This window comes from Notamacropus eugenii, chromosome 3 (assembly GCF_028372415.1).
Source record: "Notamacropus eugenii isolate mMacEug1 chromosome 3, mMacEug1.pri_v2, whole genome shotgun sequence".
Lineage (NCBI taxonomy): Eukaryota > Metazoa > Chordata > Mammalia > Diprotodontia > Macropodidae > Notamacropus > Notamacropus eugenii.
This window is the reverse complement of record NC_092874.1, coordinates 200,874,658-200,899,593: the sequence shown is the minus strand read 5'-3', so window position 1 is coordinate 200,899,593 and position 24,936 is coordinate 200,874,658. Positions and strand designations below refer to the sequence as shown.

At 40.4% G+C, this 24,936-nt stretch overlaps 1 protein-coding gene across 1 annotated transcript; it reads right to left on the bottom strand.

Annotated features, from left to right (window-relative positions):
- Nucleotides 1-3,005: 3,005 nt before the first annotated feature.
- On the bottom strand, nt 3,006-23,046 carry FGF6 (fibroblast growth factor 6). The gene is made up of 3 exons (XM_072653988.1): nt 22,698-23,046; nt 20,491-20,594; nt 3,006-7,781 (listed from the first exon to the last, which is right to left on the bottom strand). Exons 1-3 carry the CDS (start codon nt 23,044-23,046, stop codon nt 7,605-7,607), a joined length of 630 nt encoding a protein of 209 aa, XP_072510089.1. The 3' UTR covers nt 3,006-7,604.
- Nucleotides 23,047-24,936: the final 1,890 nt, after the last annotated feature.

The window sequence follows — 24,936 nt, the reverse complement described above, 5'->3', positions numbered from 1 at the left end:
GTTGTTCAGTCGTGTGTGTGTGTATGTGTGTGTGTGTGTTTTTAGCCACATCAGACTCTTTGTGACCTGATTTAGAGTTTTCTTGGCAAAGATACTAAAGTGGTTTATCATTTCCTTTTCCAGCTCATTTTACAGATGAGGAAACTAAGGTAAACAGGGTTAAGTGACTTGCTAGTCACACAGCTAGTAAGTGATTGAGGTCAGATTTGAACTCAGGAAAACGAGTCTTCCTGACCTCAGATCTGGCCTGTTGACCACTGCACCACAACGAGTACAACATTGTTATACTTACCTACATCTAGATGAGTTTGGTTAAGCTTGCTCCCAGGTGTTTTATGCATTTTAAAGCTGCTTTGGATGAAATTCCTCCGTCTAGCTCTTTTTGTTTTGTCAGTAATGTGCGGAAAGGTCAATGATGTTTGTGAATTTGTCTCTTGCTATTTTCCATGTTATATTTTAAATCATTTTTGTTGAATATCTGTTTCTTTAAGGAAATCACAATATTGCCTGCAAAAAAATGTTTTCTCTCTCTCTATGCTAGCTGCTCATCTCACAGTTAATTACTCTTTAAAAATTTTTATTAGTATGGTAAGCACTGTATTAATAATAGTGGAAACGATGGTCACCTGTTCCTTAGCTTGCTTTTATTAGGAAAGCTTCTAGTGATTGTCCATGATAATTAATACTGATAATTGGTTTTAAGTACAAACTTTGAATCATACATAAAAAAAACCCCTTTCATTCCTATGCTTTTATAACATAAAGGAGAGTTACCTTTTGTCAAAGACTTTTCCTGAATCTATACAGACATTATTATTATTTTTTGGATTGGCCTTGTAATTTTGTGATAATCAGAACTTCCTTTACCAATATTGTCAATATCTTCACCACTACTTATAGTCCAAGCTGCCTGGGATACTGAGAGGTTGAGTTACTTGCCCAGGATTACACGGCCAACATATGTAAAAGATGCGGCTTGAAGATGGTTCTTCCTGATTCCTAAGCCAATATTCTATCCATTACAATGTGCTTCCCAATGTGCTTTTTATTATTTTTGTTATTAATATAATTGGTGACATTTGTAGATTTCTGATGCTGAACCATTCTTACAATCCCAAATCCAATCAGATCACAGTGAATAACTTTTTAAAAGTTGCTGAGGCTTCTTTGTTCATATCTTGATATTTTGTGCCAATATTATGTAGTCATAGTGGTCTATAGTTCTCTTTTTCTTTTATTTCTCCCTGGTTCAGATATGAAGTTATTTGTCTTACAGACAGAATCCGGTAAGGCACCTTCTTCCTCTGTTTTTGTGAACATGTTATTTATCTTAGGCACTGATTGTTAAATGTTTGGTACGATTCCCTTGTAATCTGTCTGGACTCTTTCTCATCTAGCTCCACCCCGCCCCCACCTGCTTTGGCTTACTCAATTTCTCTTTCTGAGCTTAGGTTGTTTAAGATTCTCAATTTCCTGCTTTTTTAAATATAGATATTTTACATTCTATTTAAATACAGTTAAATAGAATGGTTTCTGATCATTTTCTTTATTTTTGTGTATTCTCTATCCTATGCTCTTTCTCTTACATTACATGGTCATTAGGCAGGGACCAGTGCTATGTTGAGAATATGACAATAAGCTAATTTCAGTGGATAGGAGGAGGGGGAGGGTTTACGAGCCCAGGCCTGTTCAATTAAGAAAATTACTAAATTTCTCCCACTGCACCTATATCCTTTAGGTGTAGGATGTGGGGGGTGGGGAAGTAGATGCTGGGAAGGCAGAAACATTCTTTCAGTAAATACTTCTCACATTTGCCAGGTCCTCCACTAAGATATTCCTTTCATGCATCATCAGGTATGGAAGTGACTCTGTGTCTTAAAGGCCAGCAGGGTATAAGCTCTGGCAGGTGGTGCCAAGTACCAAGCCGGAATGACATAGGTTCACTAAGTGACTGTGTGTCTGTCACCTGAGGATCAGCCAAGAGAAGCTCAGCCAGGCTCATTATTAGAAAGTTAACCACAAGGTGGTTTTTTTCCCCTCAACAACTGATGAAGACTGTTTTCTTCTTCTTGTTCAGTTGTTTTCAACTGCGTCTGACACTTTATGGCCCCATTTGGGGTTTTTGTGGCAAAGATATTAGAGTGATTTGCCATTTCCTTCCCTAGCTCATTTTTCACAGATGAGAAAACTGAGACAAACAAGTGTCTGAGATTAGATTTGGAAAATGAATCTTCCCAACTCCAGGCCCAGCACCCTAATCACTGTACCACCCGACTGCCCACTAAGGCACAAAACAGTAGGTAGCTCTCTGTGTTGGTGGAGGAAGAATCATGATTGATGAAGTCAAAGATCCTTGAATAGTATTCCAGGCACCGTCCTATTCTAGGTGTGGGAACTGTAAAGTCAGTTACTCAATGAGTTCAGAAACATGAGTGGTCTTGGAGAAGCAGAGATGATGCCTTTTTATGTGGTTTTAGGCGAACTTCTGGACCTTGCTCTCTCCTCTGTTTGGTATTTAAAGCTCTTTACCCTGTGACTTCAAGCTACCTTTCCTGACTTATCATATTCTATATATTATGTAATGTATATCACATATACACACACATATGTGTATAATATTGTACTTCTTATATATTACTTCCACTCCCATAGTCTACGACCCAGCCAAAATGGCTTTCTCCTTCACATGTTGCCACCATGGTTAACGTACTTTCCTTCCTCTCACCTGCCCTTTAGATCCCCAGCTTTCTTCAAATTCTAGCCCTGGGACCATTTCTTATATGAAGACTTTCTTGATGCTTTCCTCTTAGTGCAACCCTCCTGCACCTTCTCTGCCCTCCATCTCCGCACATCACATTTATTTTGTATGCCTTTCTATGCATGTTATCTCCATCTATATAGAATGTAAGGTCCATGAAGACAAGAACTTAAAAAAAATCAATGAATCCCTGCGAATGGATTGATTCTTTCAATCTGCAAATCATTCTGGTGCTCTCTAGAGATATAGTGGTAAGACAATCTCATGCTTCTTGAAGGAAAGATACTACTGCAACCCAAAGATCTGTCATTAGTTTTAATGGGGGGGGGGGTGGAGGGAGGGAGATGAGGAGACAGAGGAGAGATACAGGATGGAGATGGGAAGGAGAGGTGGGGGATCAAAACAGCTTAGAGAAATGTATAAAAAGACTGCATTTTTCCCATTGGTACATGAAACGGTTTGTGCACAGCACATACATCTGAAACAATACAGAAGCATCACATCTTTTACTAACATTTGATTATCAGCTCCTGTTTTCTGACCTGTTGTACAAACCTCTAGAACTGCAAAGGCCCCATATGAGGTATATCTTAATTTACAGGAAGAGAAAACAATGTCAGGATGCAACACTGTCCAGCTTTGTGCAAGAAGGAACGCCAAAAATGCGATTGTTCAATGAGGTATATCTCAGACAGCTGCTGCAGGTGGGCAAATGAGGAAGGCCCAGAATTGAATCGGGGTAGACAGGGGCAGAATCACATTTGGTAAATGTCTCAGCATTGTTAAGATGCTTGCCGCTACAAAAGCACATCTTTTAGCACCAATATTTTTCCCAGTCATGCAATGTGGCTGTAAATCATGCCACCCCATGATCTCCAAAGAACCACAATTACAAGTAACCCAAAGGGGCAAAGGTAAGAAGCATGGTAGAGGTGAGCAGCTGTCATACTTTACTAATCATGGCTTATGCTTGAGGTGGGCCAGTCCACTATCAAGGATACATGAAGTGACTAAGAATCATAGAATGAAAAGGATGGGTTGGTTGGGATATCATTGGAGGCAGTGACCATAACAAGGAGCTTATTGACCTATCAGAGCACAAATAATTGGTTTAGGATGTCCAGGTGATAGGAGAGACATATCTGCATTTGATCTGACCTCTGATTCACAGTGGTTGGAGGGGCATACATAGCATACTGGGACTGGATACTTGCTGTACCTTAAGCAACTTCTAACCCTTCTCCTTTCTTCCTTGACTCCCCCAGATGGCAAGGAGGCATTAACACTTCTTGGGGGATGACAAGGATATACCAGTATACCTGGACACTGCTGAATGACTTAAGTATCTGGAGGACTGGATGGATGATGTGTTGAGTTTTTCCCATCCCCTACTCATTTTCCTCCACTTTTCTACTGAGTTTGGGAAGAAGGACCATCAAATGATCCTAAATCACCTGATGGGATAGGAACCATCTCCCCAGGAGCTCAGTGCCCAGAGTTGTAGGGGAAGAACAGAAGTTTCCAGGAAGACAGAAAGATGAATGAAAACTAGCACCTGTGTCCATGTGAAAAAAGGGCAAAGACCTTTGCAACCTGAGGACAGATTGATATCCTAAGGTCTTAGAGGCCAGAAACAGAGCCTGGAAAATTAGTTTGCAAGGATGGCTGGAGCTAAGGTCCAAGACAAACAAAGGGGACAGAACTTAGACACTGGTGCATTATCCTGGGAAGAGATGGGAGTGGAGGCCCATGGGTCCTTGCAGCCAAGTGTCGTCGACCACTATAAAAAAGGAGGTAGTACTAGACTATGAGAGGACTACCCCAGAGGGGAAATTTATCCCAATACTCTGATCTTCTAGAGACAAGAGTAGTAAGTCTCCCCTCCTTAATGTGATAATACGATGACCTGAAAAAAAGAAGAAGAAATTATCTTTTTCTTAGATCATGATCCTAGATAGATTGCAAAGGATGGTAGATGAGGAGGGATAATGAGTTTACAATTTTTAAAAAAGTTTTTAAGAGAGATTCTACAAAAGGAAACATGTAAGAAGGTAAGGGAACAGTGGGGGATATTGGGGAGAGTATGTGTGTGTGTGTGTGTGTGTGTGTGTGTGTGTGTGTATGAAACATGACTGAGATATAATGTTTTAAAAGTCCCACAGGGTACTCCCACAGAGGGTCTTCATGATGGCAGAAAGCCTCTAGGTAATTCTTGAATTGTGATCATGCATCCAGATGGTTTTGTTCTTTATATTGGCCTTGTGAACCTGGAGAAGTCGTAATGCCTCCTTCCAGTCCTCATGGGTAGAAGGGGTCTTATCAACCAACCCTGGCTTTCAGGAGTCTGGAAGACTTCTTAAGAACCTAGGAAAAGGCGAACAGATAGGTACGAGGGAGGGAGGTACCCCTCATCCATTCCTGTGTTACCTCTTCTTATTCCTCTGCAATGATCTGTCTTGGGAAGTCAGAGTGGAGTCAAGGATTTGAAGTCAATACAGTCAATTCTAAAGAGTTAGAGACTTCCAATTTATGAATTACATGAGTTTCTCACTTCTCTTCTTTAGAATTCTAATTTAAAATTAGAATCTTAGTCATCACAAGTCACATTTTCACCTTCACCAGAAAGAAGGCAGAGCAAAGAAGAGGGGATGAAATCCAAGCTGTCCGTTTTACTAAATTCAATCAGTTGGGGGACATGTGAGCTTTTGACTATTAAAAGGTGGCTGGGTCATTTGCAGATTTCACTTATTACAATTGCCATAGGTAAACAAAGGTTGACTGTAGGGTCTAAATTGACTTCTACCTAATTTGTACCTGGGAAGAGACACCTAACTAACCACTGCAACCTATAGATGACATTTTTCATTGGCCTCATTTTCTATCCACTCCTAGGTTGGGAAAGGGAAGTTGATATCTGAAACAGCTCCCAGTCAGGATTTGAGTCATCCAATTTGTATTCAAGAGGATATAGCAGTAACCTTGGCCCTTGTGGCATTCTCTGGAGTTTCCTCCCACTAAAGCCAAGTTTCTGCAAAGAGATGAGAAGAGAGGAAATGATCCTCTGACTTATCTACTCTGCCTCTTTCCCTGACTGAGATGATCCACCACCTTTCCATCTGGCATTCTGCTGCTGTTCTAGAATTCTAATGTCTCCCCCTGAACCCCAGATTCTGAAGTCACCTCTTGGGATCCCTAATAAAGATGCTACCATCACTGACTCAATAATCTGGAAGATGCCTCTAGAGGTCACCTCACCCAGATCTCTGCCTTCAAGTAAGCCAGAGACATGACTGCCTTTGGTATTAGAAAGACAGGACTACAGCTAGAATATTTTCTTGCCTTTGGGTCGTGTAGAGCCATTTTTGGTCCACATACCCACTGTTCAGGTCTATTTATAGATGAGTTCATCTGCAAATAGAGAGGTATGCTGAGGTTGAAGGTATTTGCAACAGATGAGGGATTGTCTTGCAGTAGTGGGGGGGGGGGGTGGGGAGCAAGAAAATGGTGGCAGGGTGGGATGTCAGGTCATTCCATAACTTTCTGGTTCACATATGCAGAGAATGTTTTGTACTTTGACATGGCTCAATCTGGTTTTAGATTTAGGAGTGTTCCAGCAGGGCAGGAATCTGAAGGCAGAGTCAGTATTTATAGTTGACTTGGGGACCTCTACTTCAAAAGGCAGGGGGTGTCATGGAATCCAGCAGACAAGGGTTCACCTAATACTTGGCTGATGTCAGCAGCTCATTTTTCATAGAATTAACATAAACTTTGGACCTTGGGAAGAGTGGACCTCTAGAGGTTCATTCTGCCAGCTACAGGCTAATGACTCCAGAGATGGGTGCTACTGCATAGTATCTGCCACATGGGTTTTGATACCTGTTTAACATTTTTCAACCCTCTTTCTTGTCCCTTCAAAGGAGGCTACCAAATAAGGCTCCTTGCCATCTCAGGTTCAAATGATATGCTTCAGCACAAAGAAGAATTATGGGCAGGCAGCTTTGTTCCTGCCTTTATTCCCAGTGAAAGGGATGTCCTTGGACCATCCAGTTCACCCTTTGCCTGCAGGCAGGTCTGCTTCAACCATTCTTGGCAGCTGTTCTCCCTTTTTTACTCTTAAGGAGATATCCCCAGCTCCCCTTGGCAATGCATTCCGGTGCCTAAGATTCAAGAATCTTTGCGTGTCTAATCGTCATTCCTCCTGTTCATAGCTGAAATCTCTTGCCTTGTACTCCGTGGACTCACAGGACAGCTGCTCCCTGCTTGCTGTGAAGTCACTGGCCTCTGAGTAGAGAGTTGAGGGAAGAGGCCATATCAGTGAGCATCCATCAATCCTGACTATGTGACAAGTGACATACTTGTGGGTAGATTCCTGTAGTCATGAAGCCAGGAGAAATGAAACTCAATGCCTTGAAATGCCTCTGTTCTGTACATATAAGGACATATAAGTATGCATAAACATGCGCACACAAACACACACACCCATGTGTGTACTTGTATCCCATGGCAGACATCTACGCCTTCTGTTACAGTATAAGATCACAGCAAAGGCTCCATTGCCATTCTGGGAGATGGGGACACTCCTCCTGTATCTAGAGGGTGACATTTCTAGGAAGCACCAGGAAAATCATATGAATTGGGGTAGGATCAGCAGCAACAGGCAACCAAATGTTGTTAAGAAGGCCAAAATCTCCTGGTCAATTTCCTGATACATACATATCCATGAAATATTAAAAACACGATTCAGGGGACATCCATGGGGCTGGGGGTGGGAAAGAGATGCTATTCATGTGTGCAAAATTCAAACAGAGAAGTTGTCCTCTCCAGAAGAGCCTTCTTCTTGGTTTCTTCATATCCGGGGCAGGAAATGGGTGACAGTCATGGCTGGGGATACCTTATTGCCACGCTTTATTCGTCCATGCTTGCTCAGTGCTATGTAGGTCCCTCGGTACAGGTCCGATTCATAGGCATTGTAGTTGTTGGGCAGGAGGGTTTCTCGGAACTTGCACTCATCTTGGAAACTGGGCTGAGGATGAGAGGAGCAAAAAGTGGGATGATTGGCAGAGAGAGCTTGTGAGAAGAGGCTAATAGCAACTACTTTAGTCATATTCTAGATAGGATCATTCCCTCCCTCCCTGTCAAACTCACTATATCCCTCAATAAACTATTCCAGGGAGAATCACAGAATGTAAGAACCCTCAGACACCATCTAATCTGATACTCTCATTTTACAGGTAATAATAGCTAACATTTCTATATAATACCTTACAATTTGCAAAGAATTTTAAATGTTATCTAATTTGATCCTCAGAAACTCTTTGAGGAAGGTGCTGAAAAAGGTTAGGTGACTTGCCCAGGATCATGTAGTTAGGAAGGGTCTAAGGCAGGATTTGAATTCAGGTCTTCCTGACTACAAGTCCTACATTCTGTCCTCTTCCCTATGAGGAAACAGACTTAGTAAGGTGAAGTACCAACACACAAACTCATAATGAATTTATGTAAATGTCAAGACTGGAACTCTAAGTATAGTGTTCTTTCCATGGTCATAACTGACAATGCTCTATGCTATTCTTGAAGACAGTTCAATATTTGGGGGAAGCTAGATTTTTATTAGGTGGTACTGTAGATAGAGCACCAGGACCTAGAATCAGGAAGATCTGAATTCAAATCCAACCTCACATACTTACTAACTCTCTCATTTAACTCCTTATTTCTTCATCTGTAAAATAGGAATACACTGGAGAAGAAATGTAAACCACTCCAGTATCTTCGCCAAAAACCCCCGATGGACAAAGTCTATGGAGTCTCATAGAGTTGAATACTGATTGAATGAACAACAAATATTTTTGTTGACCTTAGAATTCCCAGCATCAACCTAGAAGCCATCCTCTCTGTAACTTGGCAAAGTTATAGTCTCAGAGGATTACTTTAGCTGAAAAAGTCATCACTTATGGCCAACCTTGAAATGAGACTTGGAACATAGCTAGTCTGGTCTTCAGATCCCAGGCATGCAGCTCATTATTTTGACTAGATTCAAAAGTCTGACCAGCTAGTCTGACCTACCAGCCATTACACTCCACTGACATAGCCATCAAGAACACAGAGTCACCTCCATGTCAGTATAAGGCATTAGAGTAGAACTTTAGGGGTAGTGTGGCTTGGTAGATAGAACCCAGAAACTCTGGGTTCAGATCCTGGCTTGATTTTCTTGTCTATAAATTGATGCAGGATAAAACAGATGACCTCTAAGGTTCACTCCAGATCTAAATCTATGATCCTTTAAAACAAAAGCCCAATAAAATTAGCTAATTTGCCTAAAGTTGTATAGCTAGGATTTAAAACCAGCTCCATGCTTATATAGCCAGCATTCACTGTACTATACTTTCCAGCCTCCAATGTTAATTTGTAAAATTTACAGAATTACTTCTGGATTTTCCAAATGCAGGTTGCCCTTTTTGTGACTTATCTAAGGAAAAGTTTTAGCCCTAGACCACTCATTCCCATAATTTAAAGAAGACCCACTCATAAGTTTTGAACGGAACCAAAATCATCTTCCAGGTAATAATAATTATTACCTTATTTGTTTTCTGCATTTTCTGTGGTGTGAGCTAAAGTACGTCCTGCAAGTGCTTGTGTGGGATCAGAGAATACTTTTATCCACATTTCTGGAGACATCCAATACTCAGGGATGAATTCTGAGATTTCCCCAAGACAACTCTAACTGGGAGCGATAAGAACCATAGTGGGGATAGCTAGGTGGAGAAATGGACAGAGTATTGCACATCTTCCTGAATTCAGATCTGACCTCAGACACTTACTTCCCCCTCTGTATTTTGCCATTGGACCCAGATGGCTCCAGAGGAGACAGTGAGGCTGGCAACCTTGCACAGCCCTCCCTCACTTAAACCCAATTCATCTGCAAGTCATGGCATCATCTTCCTGAAGTCTCGGTCCTCTTTGAGAACATAGGACAAACAACAGACACTTAGTTGTGGACCCTGGGCAAGTCACTTAACTCTGTTTGCCTCAGTTCCTCATCTATAAAATGAGCGGGACAAAGAAATGGCAAACCACTCTAGTATCTTTGCCAAGAAAACCCCAAGTAGGGTCACAGAGAATCAGACATGACTGAACAACAACAATCTATGACTGAATTTTGTATAAGCCTAGAGTTTGGAGTCTCAAGGCATGAGGTTATATCGACACACCCACCATGAGATAAGTGATGCAAGCATTTGTTAGCCTTGATTTATACATGAAGAAATGGAGGTTGCGAGTGACCAAGTCATCCAAGATCACACACCTACTGCCGAAAAGAAGGACTTAAACCCAGCTATTCTATCTCAAAGTCCAAAGCTCTTTCTATTATCCCATTCTGTCTATGGGAGTATGTGTACACGGTACCACAGAAGATAGGGAGCTCTAAAACTAATAAAAGAAGACAGTAGTTATAACTAGAGCTCACATCTTCCTACTGTGTGCTAATTTGTCATAGCAAGGTAATGTTCGGACAAGTCAACAAGTTTTCCCCCCAAAAAATCACCCATGCCTAGAGAATAGAGCTCTCTGCTCTGGTCTGATCTGTGCTAGTAGTTGCTTGAAAGGTGATGGGATTTTCCTACACTGTAGCTGGACATAAAAATGGAATTTTGATGAGAGCATATGACTTTTCCCAGCAACCCAATAATACAAAGAAACACATTCACAAGAGAAAAGTCACCTTGGTAACCAGATTTCTCATCACTTCTGCCATGAAGGGTCCTTTTCTGGTTTTCTTATTGGTTCTTCAATCAATGCTATCATCTTTGTTGTTGAATCATTTCAAGCATGTCTGTCTAACTCTTTGTGAGTCCTTGTTGAGGTTTTCTTGGCAAAGATATTAGAATCATTTGCCATTTCTTTCTCTAGCTCATTTTACCGATGAAAAATTGAGGCAAATAGGGTTAAGTGACTTGAGCAGGGTCACACAGCTAGTAAGTGTTTGAGGCTAGATTTGAATTCAACAAGAGGAGTCTTCCTAATTCTGAGCCCAGGGCTCTATCCTTTGTACTATCTAGCTTCCCACTATTGTCTTCACAACCCTAATATAAAGGCTAATCTTAGGACCACCATCTCAGAGACCTCATCTTTCCCTGTTTTAATTTATTGTCTACAAGCAGGTTTAGACTTGGAGAGAGATTAGTGTCCTCATTAGGGCAACTGCCTTCCAGCAGAGCTCAGCTGCCCAGTCTCCAACTATGTGAACAACAAAGTTCACTCTGGTTGCCTCTCTTTTGCTGTTTTTTCCTTGGTAGTCTCATAGAAATGCTAAAGCCTGCAACTGGAGAGAAGAAAGTGAATCAAGGGGTTGGAATATATCAGTCCTTTGGAATAAAAACATTCATCAGTCTTCTAAGGGAAGGAAGATATATCTAGACAACAGACCTCCTATTACTTTTATATCATCTGTATATTCCATTATAGCAGATTTGGATTATAAATCTCTGAATCCGAATAAGGTACAAGGCAACATTTCTTTGGAAGTTGTAAATGTAATCATGAGAAGATTACTAAAAAAGTTCACTCCATAAAAGAGATCTATCAAAAGAGAATAAATGACATAATGTTTGTAAATATGGGGCCTGGCCCAAAGTAAGTTCTTAATAAAGGTTTGTTTCCCCCTTTCCTTCCATATCAATAGCAAATCATTTTTGTAAGGTGTAAGTGACCTACTCACCAAAGAAGCTAAGAGAGCTTTATTTTTTTGCCTTCTTTGTTTCTAAAAAAATTAATTTATTTGCTTTCAGTTTTCAACAATCACCTCCATAAGTCTTAAATTTTCTCCTCCCTTCCCGAGATGGTATGCAATCTTAATATGGGTTCTACACATACATTCATATTAAACACATTTTCACATTAGTCATGTTGCATAGAAGAATTAAAAAGAATGGGAGAAAATATGACAAAAACCAAACCAAAACAAAACATAACACAACAGAAAAGAGTCTGCTTCATTCTGCATTCCAACTCCATAGTTCTCTCTCTGGATGTGGATGGCATTTTGTCTCAAGTCCTTTGGGAATGTTTTAGGTCCTTGTACTGCTGTGAAGGACTAAATCTATCAGAAACAATCCTCACACACTCTGGCCTGTTACTGTGTACAATGTTCTCCTGGTTCTGCTCATTTCACTCAGTATCAGTTCATAAAAGTCCTTCCAAGCCTCTCTGAAATCCTCCTGTTCATCATTTCTTACAGCACAATAGTATTCCATTATATTCATATACCACGAGTTACTCAGCCATTCTCCAATTGATGGGCATCCCCTTGATTTCCAGTTCTTGGCCACCACAAGGAGAGCTGCTATAAATATTTTTGTACATGTGAGACCTTTCCCCATTTTTATGATCTCTTTGGGTCATAAAAGCGATATTGCTGGGTCAAAAGGTATGCACATTTTTGTAGCCCTTTGGGCATAGTTCCAAATTGCTCTCCAGAATGGATGGATCAGCTCACAGCTCCACCAACAATGAATTAGTGTTCCAACTCTCCCACATCCTCTCCAACATTTATCATCTTCCTGTTTTGTCATGTTAGACAATTTGATAGGCATGATGTGGTACCTCAGAGTTGTTTAGATTTGCATCTAGCTAAAAGAGATTTATGTGAAGCCAGTACATCTCATTTGGCTACATGTATATCTAGATCCTAGCAAGAAGTGAAAATCTTATTGAAATCATAGCTTATCCATGGATCCTGAATGGGAAGTCTTTGTGTCACCACAAGTGACTTAGGTGGTGTGACACGTTCATCTCTGACATACTCAAAAGTTTATAATGTTTTGCTGTGTTTTGTCCAGAAAAAAACCCTTTTTTTTTGAGAAAAATATAAGGAAGATATATGGGTGGTTTTCTACTTTCTTACTACAGCAGTATTCAACAAATACTGAAAATTTATGAAAATTATTGTGAATTTATATTGAAATAGTTTTAATAAAGCTATTTTTGCTGAAAATATTAATAATCTGCAAAATAAATGTGAATTTACACCAAAATAATTGTTTTTAGTAAAGCAATTAATTTTTACTGAAAATACTTAAAATTTAGGAAAACTAATGTGAATTTATATTGAAACAGTTTTTTAGTAAAGCTATAACTTTTTTGCTGAAAATACCAATAATCTGCAAAAATAAATGAGAATTTACATCAAAATAGATGTTTTAAGTAAAGTAATATTTTTGCGTTTTTCTTAAAGTCTTTGATTTCATAAACATGAATGAAAAAGTTTTTACAGAGATATATGTAAAACAGACATGATCATAGTTTAATGTTTTAGTTGATTGAGTTAGTTTGTCTCTATGGAGACAAACAAATTAACTAGCTAACAAGCTGTACTAACAAGGCTGCCTTCTTGCCTCTGTGGCTTTCTTAACAGTCTGTGTCTGAGTTCTCTTTAACCGCCTAGCTCCTCATAACCCCTTCTCTAGTACACTGCCCAGTTTGGCTCTAGCAATATCATTGCTTGATTGACTAGGAGAGGCACCAGCCTGCTCACTGAAAACAGCTGGATCTTATAACCAGCTGTCACATACTTACTGAATGTCTTTGGACAAGTCACTTAATGAGTCTGGGTCTCTGGGTTTCCAACTCTGCATGAATTACTAATTCTTGCCCTGCGTACTTTGTAGCAAGATTAAATGACTTAAATTAAGTCACACAGTAAATGGCACCTAGGCTGTCTGACCCCAAATCCTACAACATAGTAGGATTGTCTCTCACTACTTTCTCCCTTTCTTGACTCCTAACCACTGTTTAGCAGCTAGGTGGTGCAATGGATAGTATGCTAGGCCTGGAATCAGGAAGACTCATCTTCTTGAGTTCAAATCCATTCTCAGACAATTACAAGGTGTAGTAGGCAAGTCACTTCACCCTGTTTACCTCTGTTTCCTCATCTGTAAAATGAACTGGAGAAGGAAATGGCAAACCACTCCAGTATCTTTGCCAAGAAAACCCCAAATGGGGTCATAATGAGTTGGAAATGACTGAACAACAATATGAAGGTCCTAAGGGAAATTAAATGTTATATAAGACAATATTTTTCCTAGATAATTTTTTTCCTGATCTCATCTTTGACTCCATCATATTCTACATGTACAATCCACACTAGTAGATTGTAAACTCTCTGAACACAGGAATGATGCAGTTTGTTTTGAAATTTTTGTTTCTCCATTTTTTCACAATATCTTAATCCTACTACGTAGTAGGCATTAAATAAATGTTTGTTGAGTGAGCAGAACCAGGAGAACATTATACATAGTAATAGCCACAATGTGTGAGGGCTGTTTTTAATAGATTTAGTCCCTCACAGCAAGACATGGATCTAAAACATTTCCAAAGGACTCACGATGCAAAATGTCATCCACATCCAGAGAAAGAACCGTGAACTGAAACACAGAATGAAGCAGACTATTTTCTCTTTTATGTTTGGTTTTGTTTAGTTTTACTCATGCTTTCTCCCATTCTTCTATGCAACATGACTAGTATGAAAATGTGTTTAACAAGAATATAGAGCCCATGTAAGACTGCATGTCATCTTTGGGAGGGAGGGGGGGAAAATTTAAAATTTATGGAAGTGATTGTTGAAAACTGAAAACAAATAAATAAATTTGAGAAAAATGTTTGACTTGAACTAAAATAAATCAGTACTTATGTGGTAACAATTAAAGCTGTTTGCTATTAGCACCTTCACATACGTGGCAGTTACAGGTGAGTATTTCTTCTCTGTGTCAGTCACCCAAAAGACATTTTACTAAACTTCTACTATGTTATGCTAGGCAGTATGTTAAGCACAGGGGAAAAGAAAGTGGTTCCCATTTAGCAGTTCTGGGATTCCTTGGGAGTTTGGGAAGTTGGTCCAAAGGATTTGTGATAAAATTTCTTTAATGGTATGTTGAGCAATAAATAATTGCCCAATCATGATACAATTAAAGTTTTATAATTTTGAAATTAGAGTTTTCATAATTATAGGTGGAATAAAATGTCAAAGTTTAGCACTTCATATAATGCAAATTCTGATTTGGAGATTTTTTGGGCAAAAGTCATTATTGAAGTTATTGGGAACATTTAATGAATAAATCTAAAAGAATACTATGAGCATATTAAATTACTCCCAGGAGTTCACAATACATTTTTTGTTGTTGTTGAAAGGGCTTCTCAGAACAAAAACCGTTGGGAAGTTTTTCTGTAGTATGAGTGCAAGAATGCATGACTTTGTATCACTCCAACACCTACCTCAGGGTTCTGCCCATGCTAGGACCTTAATAAGTGTTTGCTGAATTGAAATGAATGTATTAAGACCAAGTCCCTGTATTCGTTGTTAATCGATGCAGGGAATGTTGGCTTCTCATCTCTGGTGAGAAAGAGGTCCAACCACGTGGATGCTATGTTAATAAAAGCAGCTACTGTATATTATTACTTTAACAAGTGAAAAATAATCTCAAAGGATCACATATCCTGGGCTTGTCATGCCTCCAGCCCTGGGACTATATGGTCTTAAATTCCACGCTGACCTAATGGGACATATGGGCAACCCATCTCTTTCTAAAACTTCTCTGCTCTCAAAATGAAAAGAGACAATTTGCAAAGGGACAAAATAATAAATGTTTCAATGTATATTCTCCAAAGCAAAAATGTTCTTTAAAAACATAGACTTACAACTATGGCAAGAGAGGTTGTTTCCTATGTTCTCCTGTCCTTAGGCAGAGTTTTAAACTAACATCACTCCCAGAAAGAGAAGAAGGAACATCTCTCCAGAGAAGAGTTCTGGCCTGAGACTTAGGGGACTTGGGTTTTATTCCTGGTTCTGCCACAAATGTGGAAGGGAACTTCTAAACTAAGATCCCTTCTTATTTTGTAAAAATAAAAGGGTTAGAACTTGATCTCTGTAGTCCAAGTAGAGTCCATAGGTACTCCTGGCCATTCATTTCAACTTCTCATAGTTCTGGCTACTATAAAGTGCTTTCTGTCCATCCTAAATCTCCCTGGCTACATCCTTCTTCCTTTCTAATCTCATTTTTAATGGATAAAGGCCAGTTATCTGAGATCACTTCTTATTTTCCAAACATTTCTCAACACAATTTATACTGCATTAATCTGCTGTAGTTTACATGGCACTTAGAAAATGTTCTCTGGATTGTTTTTGTCCATTCTATTTCTTTTGTTTCTCTAAGTAGATAGTAAACTCCATGAGAAACTCAATCTCTCCTCTATGGCATCCAGGTCTAGGATTTTCCCTGGAAAGGCTGAATGAACAGCACCTTCTTTCCATAGCCCTTAAGATTGATTCCCTCAAACCCAGGAGTCCAGTGCTCTTTATGGGCACATGGGGTATATATGGCTCTTGATTTTCCCATCTCCTCACTCTGTCATACTTACATACATGGACTATGTCCCATTCCTTGGGAGCCATACTCCCTGCTATGAGTCAAGGTCAGTTGTTTTAGGTAACTACAGTTACTTCCCTTCCTCATATCTTTCCAGATAATGCCTTAGATCACAGAATCAGAGAACTATAGAATCCCAGAGTTGGCAGAGGCACCGGAGGTCATCTAGACCAGCTCTTTACTCTGAAAATAATAACAATGCACATTAAATTTATTTATTGTTTTAGAGCCAAGGCTGTAAACCTGAAGTATATGAACTATCAAAAATTTTTGATAACTACATTTCAATCAAATTTGTTTTATTTGTAATCCCCTGTATTTTATTTTATTATGCATTTATTATTATTATTTATTATGCATTTAAAAACATTATTCTGAGAAAGGGTCCATAGACTTCAGATTGTGAACCCCTGTTTGAAAGACTATGAAGCTCTACCACATTACTGACAGATGGTTATCTGGCTTTGAGCTGAAATCCCCTAGTGCTGGGAGCTCACTATCTCCTGAGGTAATCTGCTCCACTTTTGGATAGCTCTCATTGTTAGAAAGTCCTAATGACAGGACGTAATGAAGTACAAGGAGAAAGCTTTTTCAAAATTATACCTATATATATACAGAGTGGTATATCTAAAATGCACATAATAACCTTAATACCAAAATAGTCCAGATATCAAAAGGGAAAAAAGTTAGCTTTAATGAAGTTTTGTGATAGGAATGTTCTTTGTCAGATCATCTAATGACACCTTCCTTCTTTCCTCCCTCCCTCTCTCTTTTCCTTCCTTTCTTCTTTCCTTCCTTCCTTCTTTCCTTCTTGCTCCTTTCCTTCCTTCCTTGCTTCCTTCTTTCCCTCCTTCCTTCCTCTCATTTTCCATCCCCAGCAACCCTTTCAACTTTTGGGGAAATGTCAGTCACCATCATCCGAGGAGAAATCCCAGACCTCTGGGCAATTTAACCTGTGGGTACAAATAGCAGCCTTCCTTATTGAAAATCATTTTGCTGTTCAAGCTGAGAATCCAGAGTGAAGCAACTCTAGGAGCGTAAGGAGAAATAGCTTGAATGAAATCATCACCCAGCAGGAGCCTTCCTGGCCCTGAGATGAGAGGAGCAATCGTTTTTTAGATTGTGATAACAACCTCGGAGGCCCCTAGTTCGGTATTGCTGGGTTGGGGAAGGGAAGAAGCCCGGGGAAGGTTAGACAGACCACCTGGTCTTCTGCCACACCAACTGTCAGCTGCTGTCAGAGCCCAGGACACACGCTCTGTAGGGCCCACGTTCCTATCCCAGTGGCTCTCCCATATAGCTGCTTAGATGCCTGAGTATATCAGAGAAGAGGCTTTCATGAACCAGTCTTCTCTCTGGCCAAATGCCATGGGGAGAGAAGAATTAACAGGTTGGAGCTTCCCATAGGGATTCTCCCTTTTCCTCTGGACTCTAACCATTTAAGAATAGTACCTTTCACAAACTTCTGTGCCCTTTTATAGTTACCTACTTCATGATGTGCAATGAGGATATGCCCATGTTTTATATGTCTCTAGTAGTTAGAAATTTCAATAATTTAGTTCTGTTTTCCATCTGTGGTTTCTTTTCTTTCTTTAAGACTTTTCTCTTAAAAAATTTCATATACTTATTCTTTTTCAGCCTCCCTTCCCTGTATCAGTCCCAGGTAAAGCTGTGAAATTTATTATTAATATTCATGGTCCCCCATCTTGTTTCTGTCCCCTTTTTCTACTTTTAGCATGCCTCCAGCTCTCTGCCAAGTGCACTTGGGAGAGAGCCTCATAATATCTTAGAGGAAAGCATATGTAATGTTTAGTAATAAGTGAATTCTCACTGAAGATGTTATCTGATGGACTTAAAACTAAGAGTTTTTAATAAAACTATTATATGGAAGCTTCTACTTCGGAGACAACTTGGTGTAATAAACAGAATGCTGGATTTCAAGTTAGAAAAACCTGAATATAGATCTGACCTCAGTCTTTTACTAGCTGTGTAATCATGGAGAAAGGTTTATAACCTCTCTGTGCCTCAGTTTCTCAACTGTAAAATGAGTGACCTCTTCCAGCTCCTTTATCTACGGATAGTCAAATTGATGGGAAAATATTCTAGAGTCCTTGACATCATTTCATAAAGGTGGCTGCCTACTCTGCCCAGTGGTGAAGCAGAGGCATCTAGAGAGTACACTAGAGCACTGGGCTTATAATCAGCTAGAGTTGAGTTCATATCCAGCCTCAGACACTACTTATCTGTGTGACCCTGGGTTAGTCACTTCATCTCTGTCTGCCTTATTTTCCTCAACTGTAAAAGGAGGATAATAGAAGCACCTACATCACAGGGTTGTTGTGAGGATCCAATAAGGGAATACTTGTGAAGTGTTTATCACAGTGCCTAGCACATAGTAGGTGCTATATAAATGCTCATTCCCTTCCTCTAGTTTTCCTCCCCTAAGTTCCTTGTACTAAGTCTCCTGGGAGATTCATAAATTAGAAAGCAGGAATAGATTGTTTCACTTTCTTCATGGCACCGATTGCAAAGTGCCTGACAAATAGTAGGCTCTTAATAAATGATTGTTGATTTATTGCTGAAGCTTTTCTGTTCTATGCTCACTATCTATTTCTCCAAGATGGTTATTATCTTTAAGAATTCCCGTTTTAATTCTCTGTTCTGTCTTTCCCTCTCTCCCCATCCCTAATTCATAATGGTAAAATCTTCCAAGGAGGTAGATGACCTCTAAAAGACATGCACCCCTAATCTCCAGGAAAGACTTCCCTGAAACCATCCTGGACATTTGAAAACCTGCCTTTGATCAAGCCCACTCTAGCATTTACCAACCTTCTCCAACAAAATATCTTTCCCCAAATCCTCTCTTAAATCCCTCTCTTTAACTCTCAAAACCACTTCCTCCTAGTTTGTCTCCAGTGGGGTGTAGAACTCATTTCTTGACACATACTAACAATGTGTATTTCTTGAAAACTGCTTTGAACTAGATCTTGTTCTTGGGGTTAATGATTTCACTGCTTTAACCTTTCCTAATAGAGACTGTATTCCAGTCTCAAATAGAACACAAATCAGAGGACCAGAGTGAGAGGCGAACATGCCTGGAATGTGAGTATGGTAAGCAGTAAATCCTAGAATCTCACAGGGAAAAAGGTCATCAAGCTCAGCTCTCACCTATAACATAAAATAAACCTTTCTCTCTACCAAAATGCCAAGTATGTCTTTCCTAAGAAGTGATGATTTAAAAAAAAAAAGCATTAATGTCATAAATAATAAGGAGAATGATTCTACAACCTGGGAATAGGAGGGTTTGGATCTGGGTACAATTTTTTTCATTTTCTACTTAGTAACCTTAGTTGAGTCACTTCCACTCTCTGGGTCTCAGTTTCCTTGTTTGTAAAATGAGGGGGTGGTCTATATGACCTTTGAGGTCCCTCTACCTCTAGATCTATTAACCTATAAAACCTGAAGAGGGAAAACATTTCACATGGGTTGCAGAGAATTCCCCACCCCAATACCCCGGATCCATTGGAACTCAACCTCTCTCCAACCACTTCCTGAGAGAATTTAAGTTTCATGAAGGCAGAGACTTTCATTTTTTTCCCATTTGTACCGACCCAGCACATAGCACAGTGCCAAGTACATAGTGGGTACTTCATAAATGCATGTTGATTGATTGTGAGGAACAAGAACTACATTACCTCACCAGTCATTTTTTGGGGAAGGAGCAGTCACATCACTTTAGGTCATTTCTGTAAATCTCTCATAAAGAGGGAGAAACAGTGGCTTTTACTCCCACGAACCCTATTCCTACTTTAGATTAAGTATGCCTCACCAAAAGCAGTCTGGGGAGAAAGAAGGTGGAGGAAGGTTTTCCCTCATTAGGGCTCCCCAAATTCCTATAGCCTCTGAAGGGAGAGAAAATTAAACAGAAGAGGATCATTCTGTCATTACTTAGACTTTCGAACAGGGGTTTTCAACTAGGAGTCCATGGATAGACTTCCCATGAAAGGTCATGACCTTTCCTTCCTATGACCTTTCATGGGAAAAATATTTGACAACTATTTCAATATAAACGTTTCCTATTAGTCCCATGTATTTTCTATTATGAATTTAAAAACATTATGCTGAGAATGGAACCATAGACTTCTTTAGACTGCTAAAGGTTAAGATATAACAAAGACCTTTTTTTAATGAAGACTCTCCCTTCCTCCCCCATCTCCTACTGTAGACCTTCCTGAGAAAATTGTTCATTATAATTCTCATTCATTTGCAGAGCTCCAGGAGAATGAGAATGGTAAAGAAAAAGTTCTGCATACTCACCGTCCCATATAGTCTCCCTTTACTGTTCATGGCCACAAAAAGAGCACTCCTTACCCCAAACAGACTCACTATACCTCGGTCCACTGTTGAAATTTCCAAGAGACCTAAGTAAAAAAAGGAAGGATGAGATAATATCAAACACAGAATGCTCCAGGGGGAAGGGCCCTTAGAGGCCCCGTACTCCAATGACCTTATTTGACTAAAAAAAAAAAATTGAGACCTAATGAGAGGGAACAGCTTGGTCAAAGTTTTAAAGAGAGCTTGGAGGCAGAATCAGAATGAGAACAAGGACAGGATCTCTGGACTGTTCACTTCCCACTGTATCTTTTTGCTTCACTGTGGGTTGTGTTAAGCAAAAAGGTATTTCAGTGTCAAGATCTGGCTAGAACCTCTGAATTTAAGGGGTTAAGGAGGATATCTAATTCATGCTTCTGCCTTCAAGATTGATCCAAATCGCTGTCTTCCAGAAAGGCTGCATATGTTAATCATCGTCCCCCACCCCCTTCTCCCCAAATCCTGCCCAGTTCCCCCTCTTTTTTATACAGACCTCTGAAACAAGACAGTGTGGAGTAGTGGATCAAGAGCTCAGGTTCAAGCCCTACCTTGAACTGGTAACCCTGGCCAAGTCCCTCGATCTCCCAGTGCCCAAGGCAACTCCTTAAAACTCTGAGTTATACCAGACATGCAGTCCTGCATTGCTAGAGAGAATTTCCTCAAGGGAATTCCCTAGACAGAGGAGATCATCAGTTCATTTCCCAACTGGTAACATTCTTTAGTGCCAGTTCTTTTCTGTGTCTCAAAACTCTTGACAATGCAGAAGTACTTTCCGGTGTCTAACCCAGGGAGTTCAGTTATCTAGTCAAACACCATCACTATACTTTATTTAATTTTTGGTCAAACAAAATCAGTCCTTACTAGGAGGACCCACCAGTAGGAGAGTAGGTCAAAGTCTGTGCCTACCTTATTTACATTTAAAATCTAGCCTCTCGCAAGACATCACCTGCCACAAAAAGCCATTTTCTTGAATCACTGTAATGTAGGAGAAAGATCACGGAAATGAACCAGGAGCCAAGGCTTGCCAGACGTGTGATCTTAAGCAAGTCACACCTTTCTGGGAGTTTTCTCATCCCTTGTTAGACTAGATATCGAAAGTCTTTTTTAGAGATTTATAATATTTAGAACTGGAAGAGACCTTAGACATCTATTCTACTCTCTCATTTTATCGATGAGCAAACTGAAGCCAGGAGGGATGAAGTGACCTGCTGGACACAACTGATTAGTAGTCAGTGACAACTTCCAACTCCAAGGTTACATGAATTGGCTGGTCTGATCTCAGACTAGTCTTAAACCCTCAGCTTGGTTTCCTCATTCTGTTCCCTTTCCCCCTAGTCCTGGAATCAGGATAGTTGTCCCTCCCCCTCTCCCACACCTTCTACCAGCATAACATTTTAGAAAGAAGAAATGAGTGAGAAAAGAGGAAGGGGGTGGGACAGGGATTTTGGAAGACCGTTGGCTAGAAATTGCAGATTGCTTTCCTTTCCTCCTCTGTGGAGGAAAACCTTTAAAAAAAAAAATAAGCTAGGTTCTAATTTGGTCTAACTATTCCTGACACTTACTCCCTCATGATTTCCAAAACTGAAGGAACTCCAGGGATCTTAATAAAGTAAGAGATAGGACTTTGCTAATCCTGTGGAGATAATTAGTAACAATATTAAAAAAAGAAACCTCACATAGTACTTTACAAAGCACATCCCTCACAACCACTCCATGAGGTAAGTAGTGCCAGCAATATTGTCCTTATTTTGCACTCAGGTGAGTAAACTGAACATCTGTAGCTATGCAGCTAGTAAGTGTGGGAGCCAAGATTCAAGTGCAGTCTCTGCCCATCTCCCAGGTCAGGATTCTTTCTCCAGTACCACACTGTCCCTCAGGTGCTCAGAGAGATGGTGAGAGGCTGTGAGGATCATTAGCCAATCACTTCCCACCACAAAGGGTCAAACTTGAATAGGGGGCAGTGGGAAGGAATGTGGAAGAGAATAAGGAGGTTCCCCACCACCACCTTTTTTATAATATATCTGCAAGCCAGACCTCCAGATTACGGCAAGTTTCCTTCCCTTGTCTCACCAAAGAGGCACACTATTTTCCCTCACCCTTCTCTCCCAGGGTCCTTATTCCCCAACCACCCCACCAGAGGTCACTGCACTTACTGTAGGGATTCTCCTCATGGGTCCCGCTGATCCTGCCATCTGGGGGCACCTGGAGGTGAAAGCCAATGCCCACGTTGCAATACAATCTCCTCTGCCTCTTGATCCCCAGCAAATAGCCACTCTCCCAATTACTGCGGGATAGCCCACCAGGCAGTCCAGCCTGGGGCTGGGACCCCAGCAGTGTCCCCCAACCCCTTTCCAGGAGCACAGGGTTGGCCAGGCCACCCACCAGTGGCCAGGGTACCAGCATGCCAGCCAGAACACCCAAGAAGATGAAAGCCCACAGCGTGCCCCCGAGGCAGCCTCCTCCTGCAGGCATAGTGATGAGCAGCTTCTGTGGGAAGGCCATCCACCTTGCCTCCCAGGCACGTGGTCAGAATTAATGGCCCTAAAAATACCGCCCTTCTTGTTTTTCTCCCCTCAGCATGGCCGCAGGGGCTTATTTTTGGAAGGCAGACTACAGTTCCTGACATGAAACCAAAACCTGCCTCAGGCACTCGGGCTGGGAGCAAAGGGACCCTGGCTGAGCCTCTGACGATGGTGGAGACCATGGCTCAGGGACTATCTGCGGCTCCCTCACTCAATCCTGCTTGGAGGACAATTATATTTTATTTGACCTATCTTTAGAGTTCAGAAACCCAGCCCTCCTCTATACCCATCATCACCCTGACGTCAACTGGCCGAGGTCACTTATCCAGAGCTGTAACATTAACCTGCTCTTCGGCCCTGGCTCCCACCACCCTTCCCTCCCCCAAGGGATGTTGAGAGCCAACAGACACTGTCATGCATGTGAACTATGAGGCTGGAATGAGGCGTGAAGGAGCATCCCTGGAAAGGAGATAGTTGGGAAGGGGGTGGAGAGGGTTTGGTAATCAGGAAGGGAAAGAAGCAGTGAAGGACCAAAATTGGGAAGTTTGGCAAAGTCTGGTTGCTTATTTTGAAGTGAAAGGATCTAAGCGAGGGTTAGAGCTCATCCCTGGCAAGGAGGAAGGCTGGTGGTGATTGTGGCCCTAAGTAAGGTATCAATGAGGAATTTTCATCACAGAAGTTGGGAGGGAGTGGGGAAGGATGATTATGGGTCAAACTATCCATTTTCCAGGGGAGGAAAGGTTTTATCTAAAGGCCCTGAAGAACCAAATCTACTGAGCACTGAAAAGTAGGGTCTTTGGTGAAAAGGGACATCCCTCCAAGCAGAGGGATATATCCCTAGTGGTTGGGAAGAACCAGAGCCTTTTCTAAAAAGTGGAAGGAGGAAAACTACTAACTTTGGATATTCTGCCCAGTGGCTTGAATTGATGGTGACTTTGTCCAGCATAGTTTGCAATCCCCCTGTTGTACTAGAATGGTCATTCTCTAATGGATTGCTCTAACCCAATCCCTTGACTACTTCATGCATGCTGGTGACTGAATCCTCATCCCTAAGTCTCTCTCTTTGCTTCATACTCCAGGCAATAGCCCCAAATCCTTTTAACTCTATCTTTAGATTTCTCCTCATTTGACTCCCCTAAACCTCTTGCTTGTATCTAAAAGTCCATTATTCTCTACTTATGTTACTCAGATATTCTTTGGAATAAACTTGAACAAAAAAATATTTTCTTAATGCTGAAATATCCTAATAGGCAACTACCAGATTAAGTTAGACTTTTTGATTTAGTAGAAGAAAAAATTGAACTGTCAGTTCAGAAGTCAGAAGAGCTAAGTTCTAAGTAGTTCTATCACTAACTAGTGATATGATCTTAGGCAAGCTAATTCATATCTCTAGGCCTCAGTTTTTTCAGCTATAAATGAGAGGACTGGAAATTAACTGAAATCTCATACCATATGCCATAAAAAATTCCAGATTGACAAACCATCTAAATATTTTTTAAAATATACCTTTGAAAAATCTAGAAGACAATGCACTATTGTATCTTTCATAACTGTGGAGAAGAGATAAAGCCTCAACAGGCTTTGATTTTGGGGAAATAATAATAGATTAATTAGATGATTTTGATTATATGAAAAAAATAAAGTGATTACACTACAAAAGCAATGAAGTCAGAATGAATAAGAAAGAAAAAACTGAGAAAAATTGCATTAAACAATTCTGATAAAAGTCTGACAACCAAAATGTATAAGCAATGTATAAGTACTTATATATGTATATATATTTGGAGAGGGGAGAAGTTGTAATAACTGGGGAGTCAGCATGGGGGACAGTTGTATAAAGACATAGAGAGGAGATAAAATTTTGTGTATG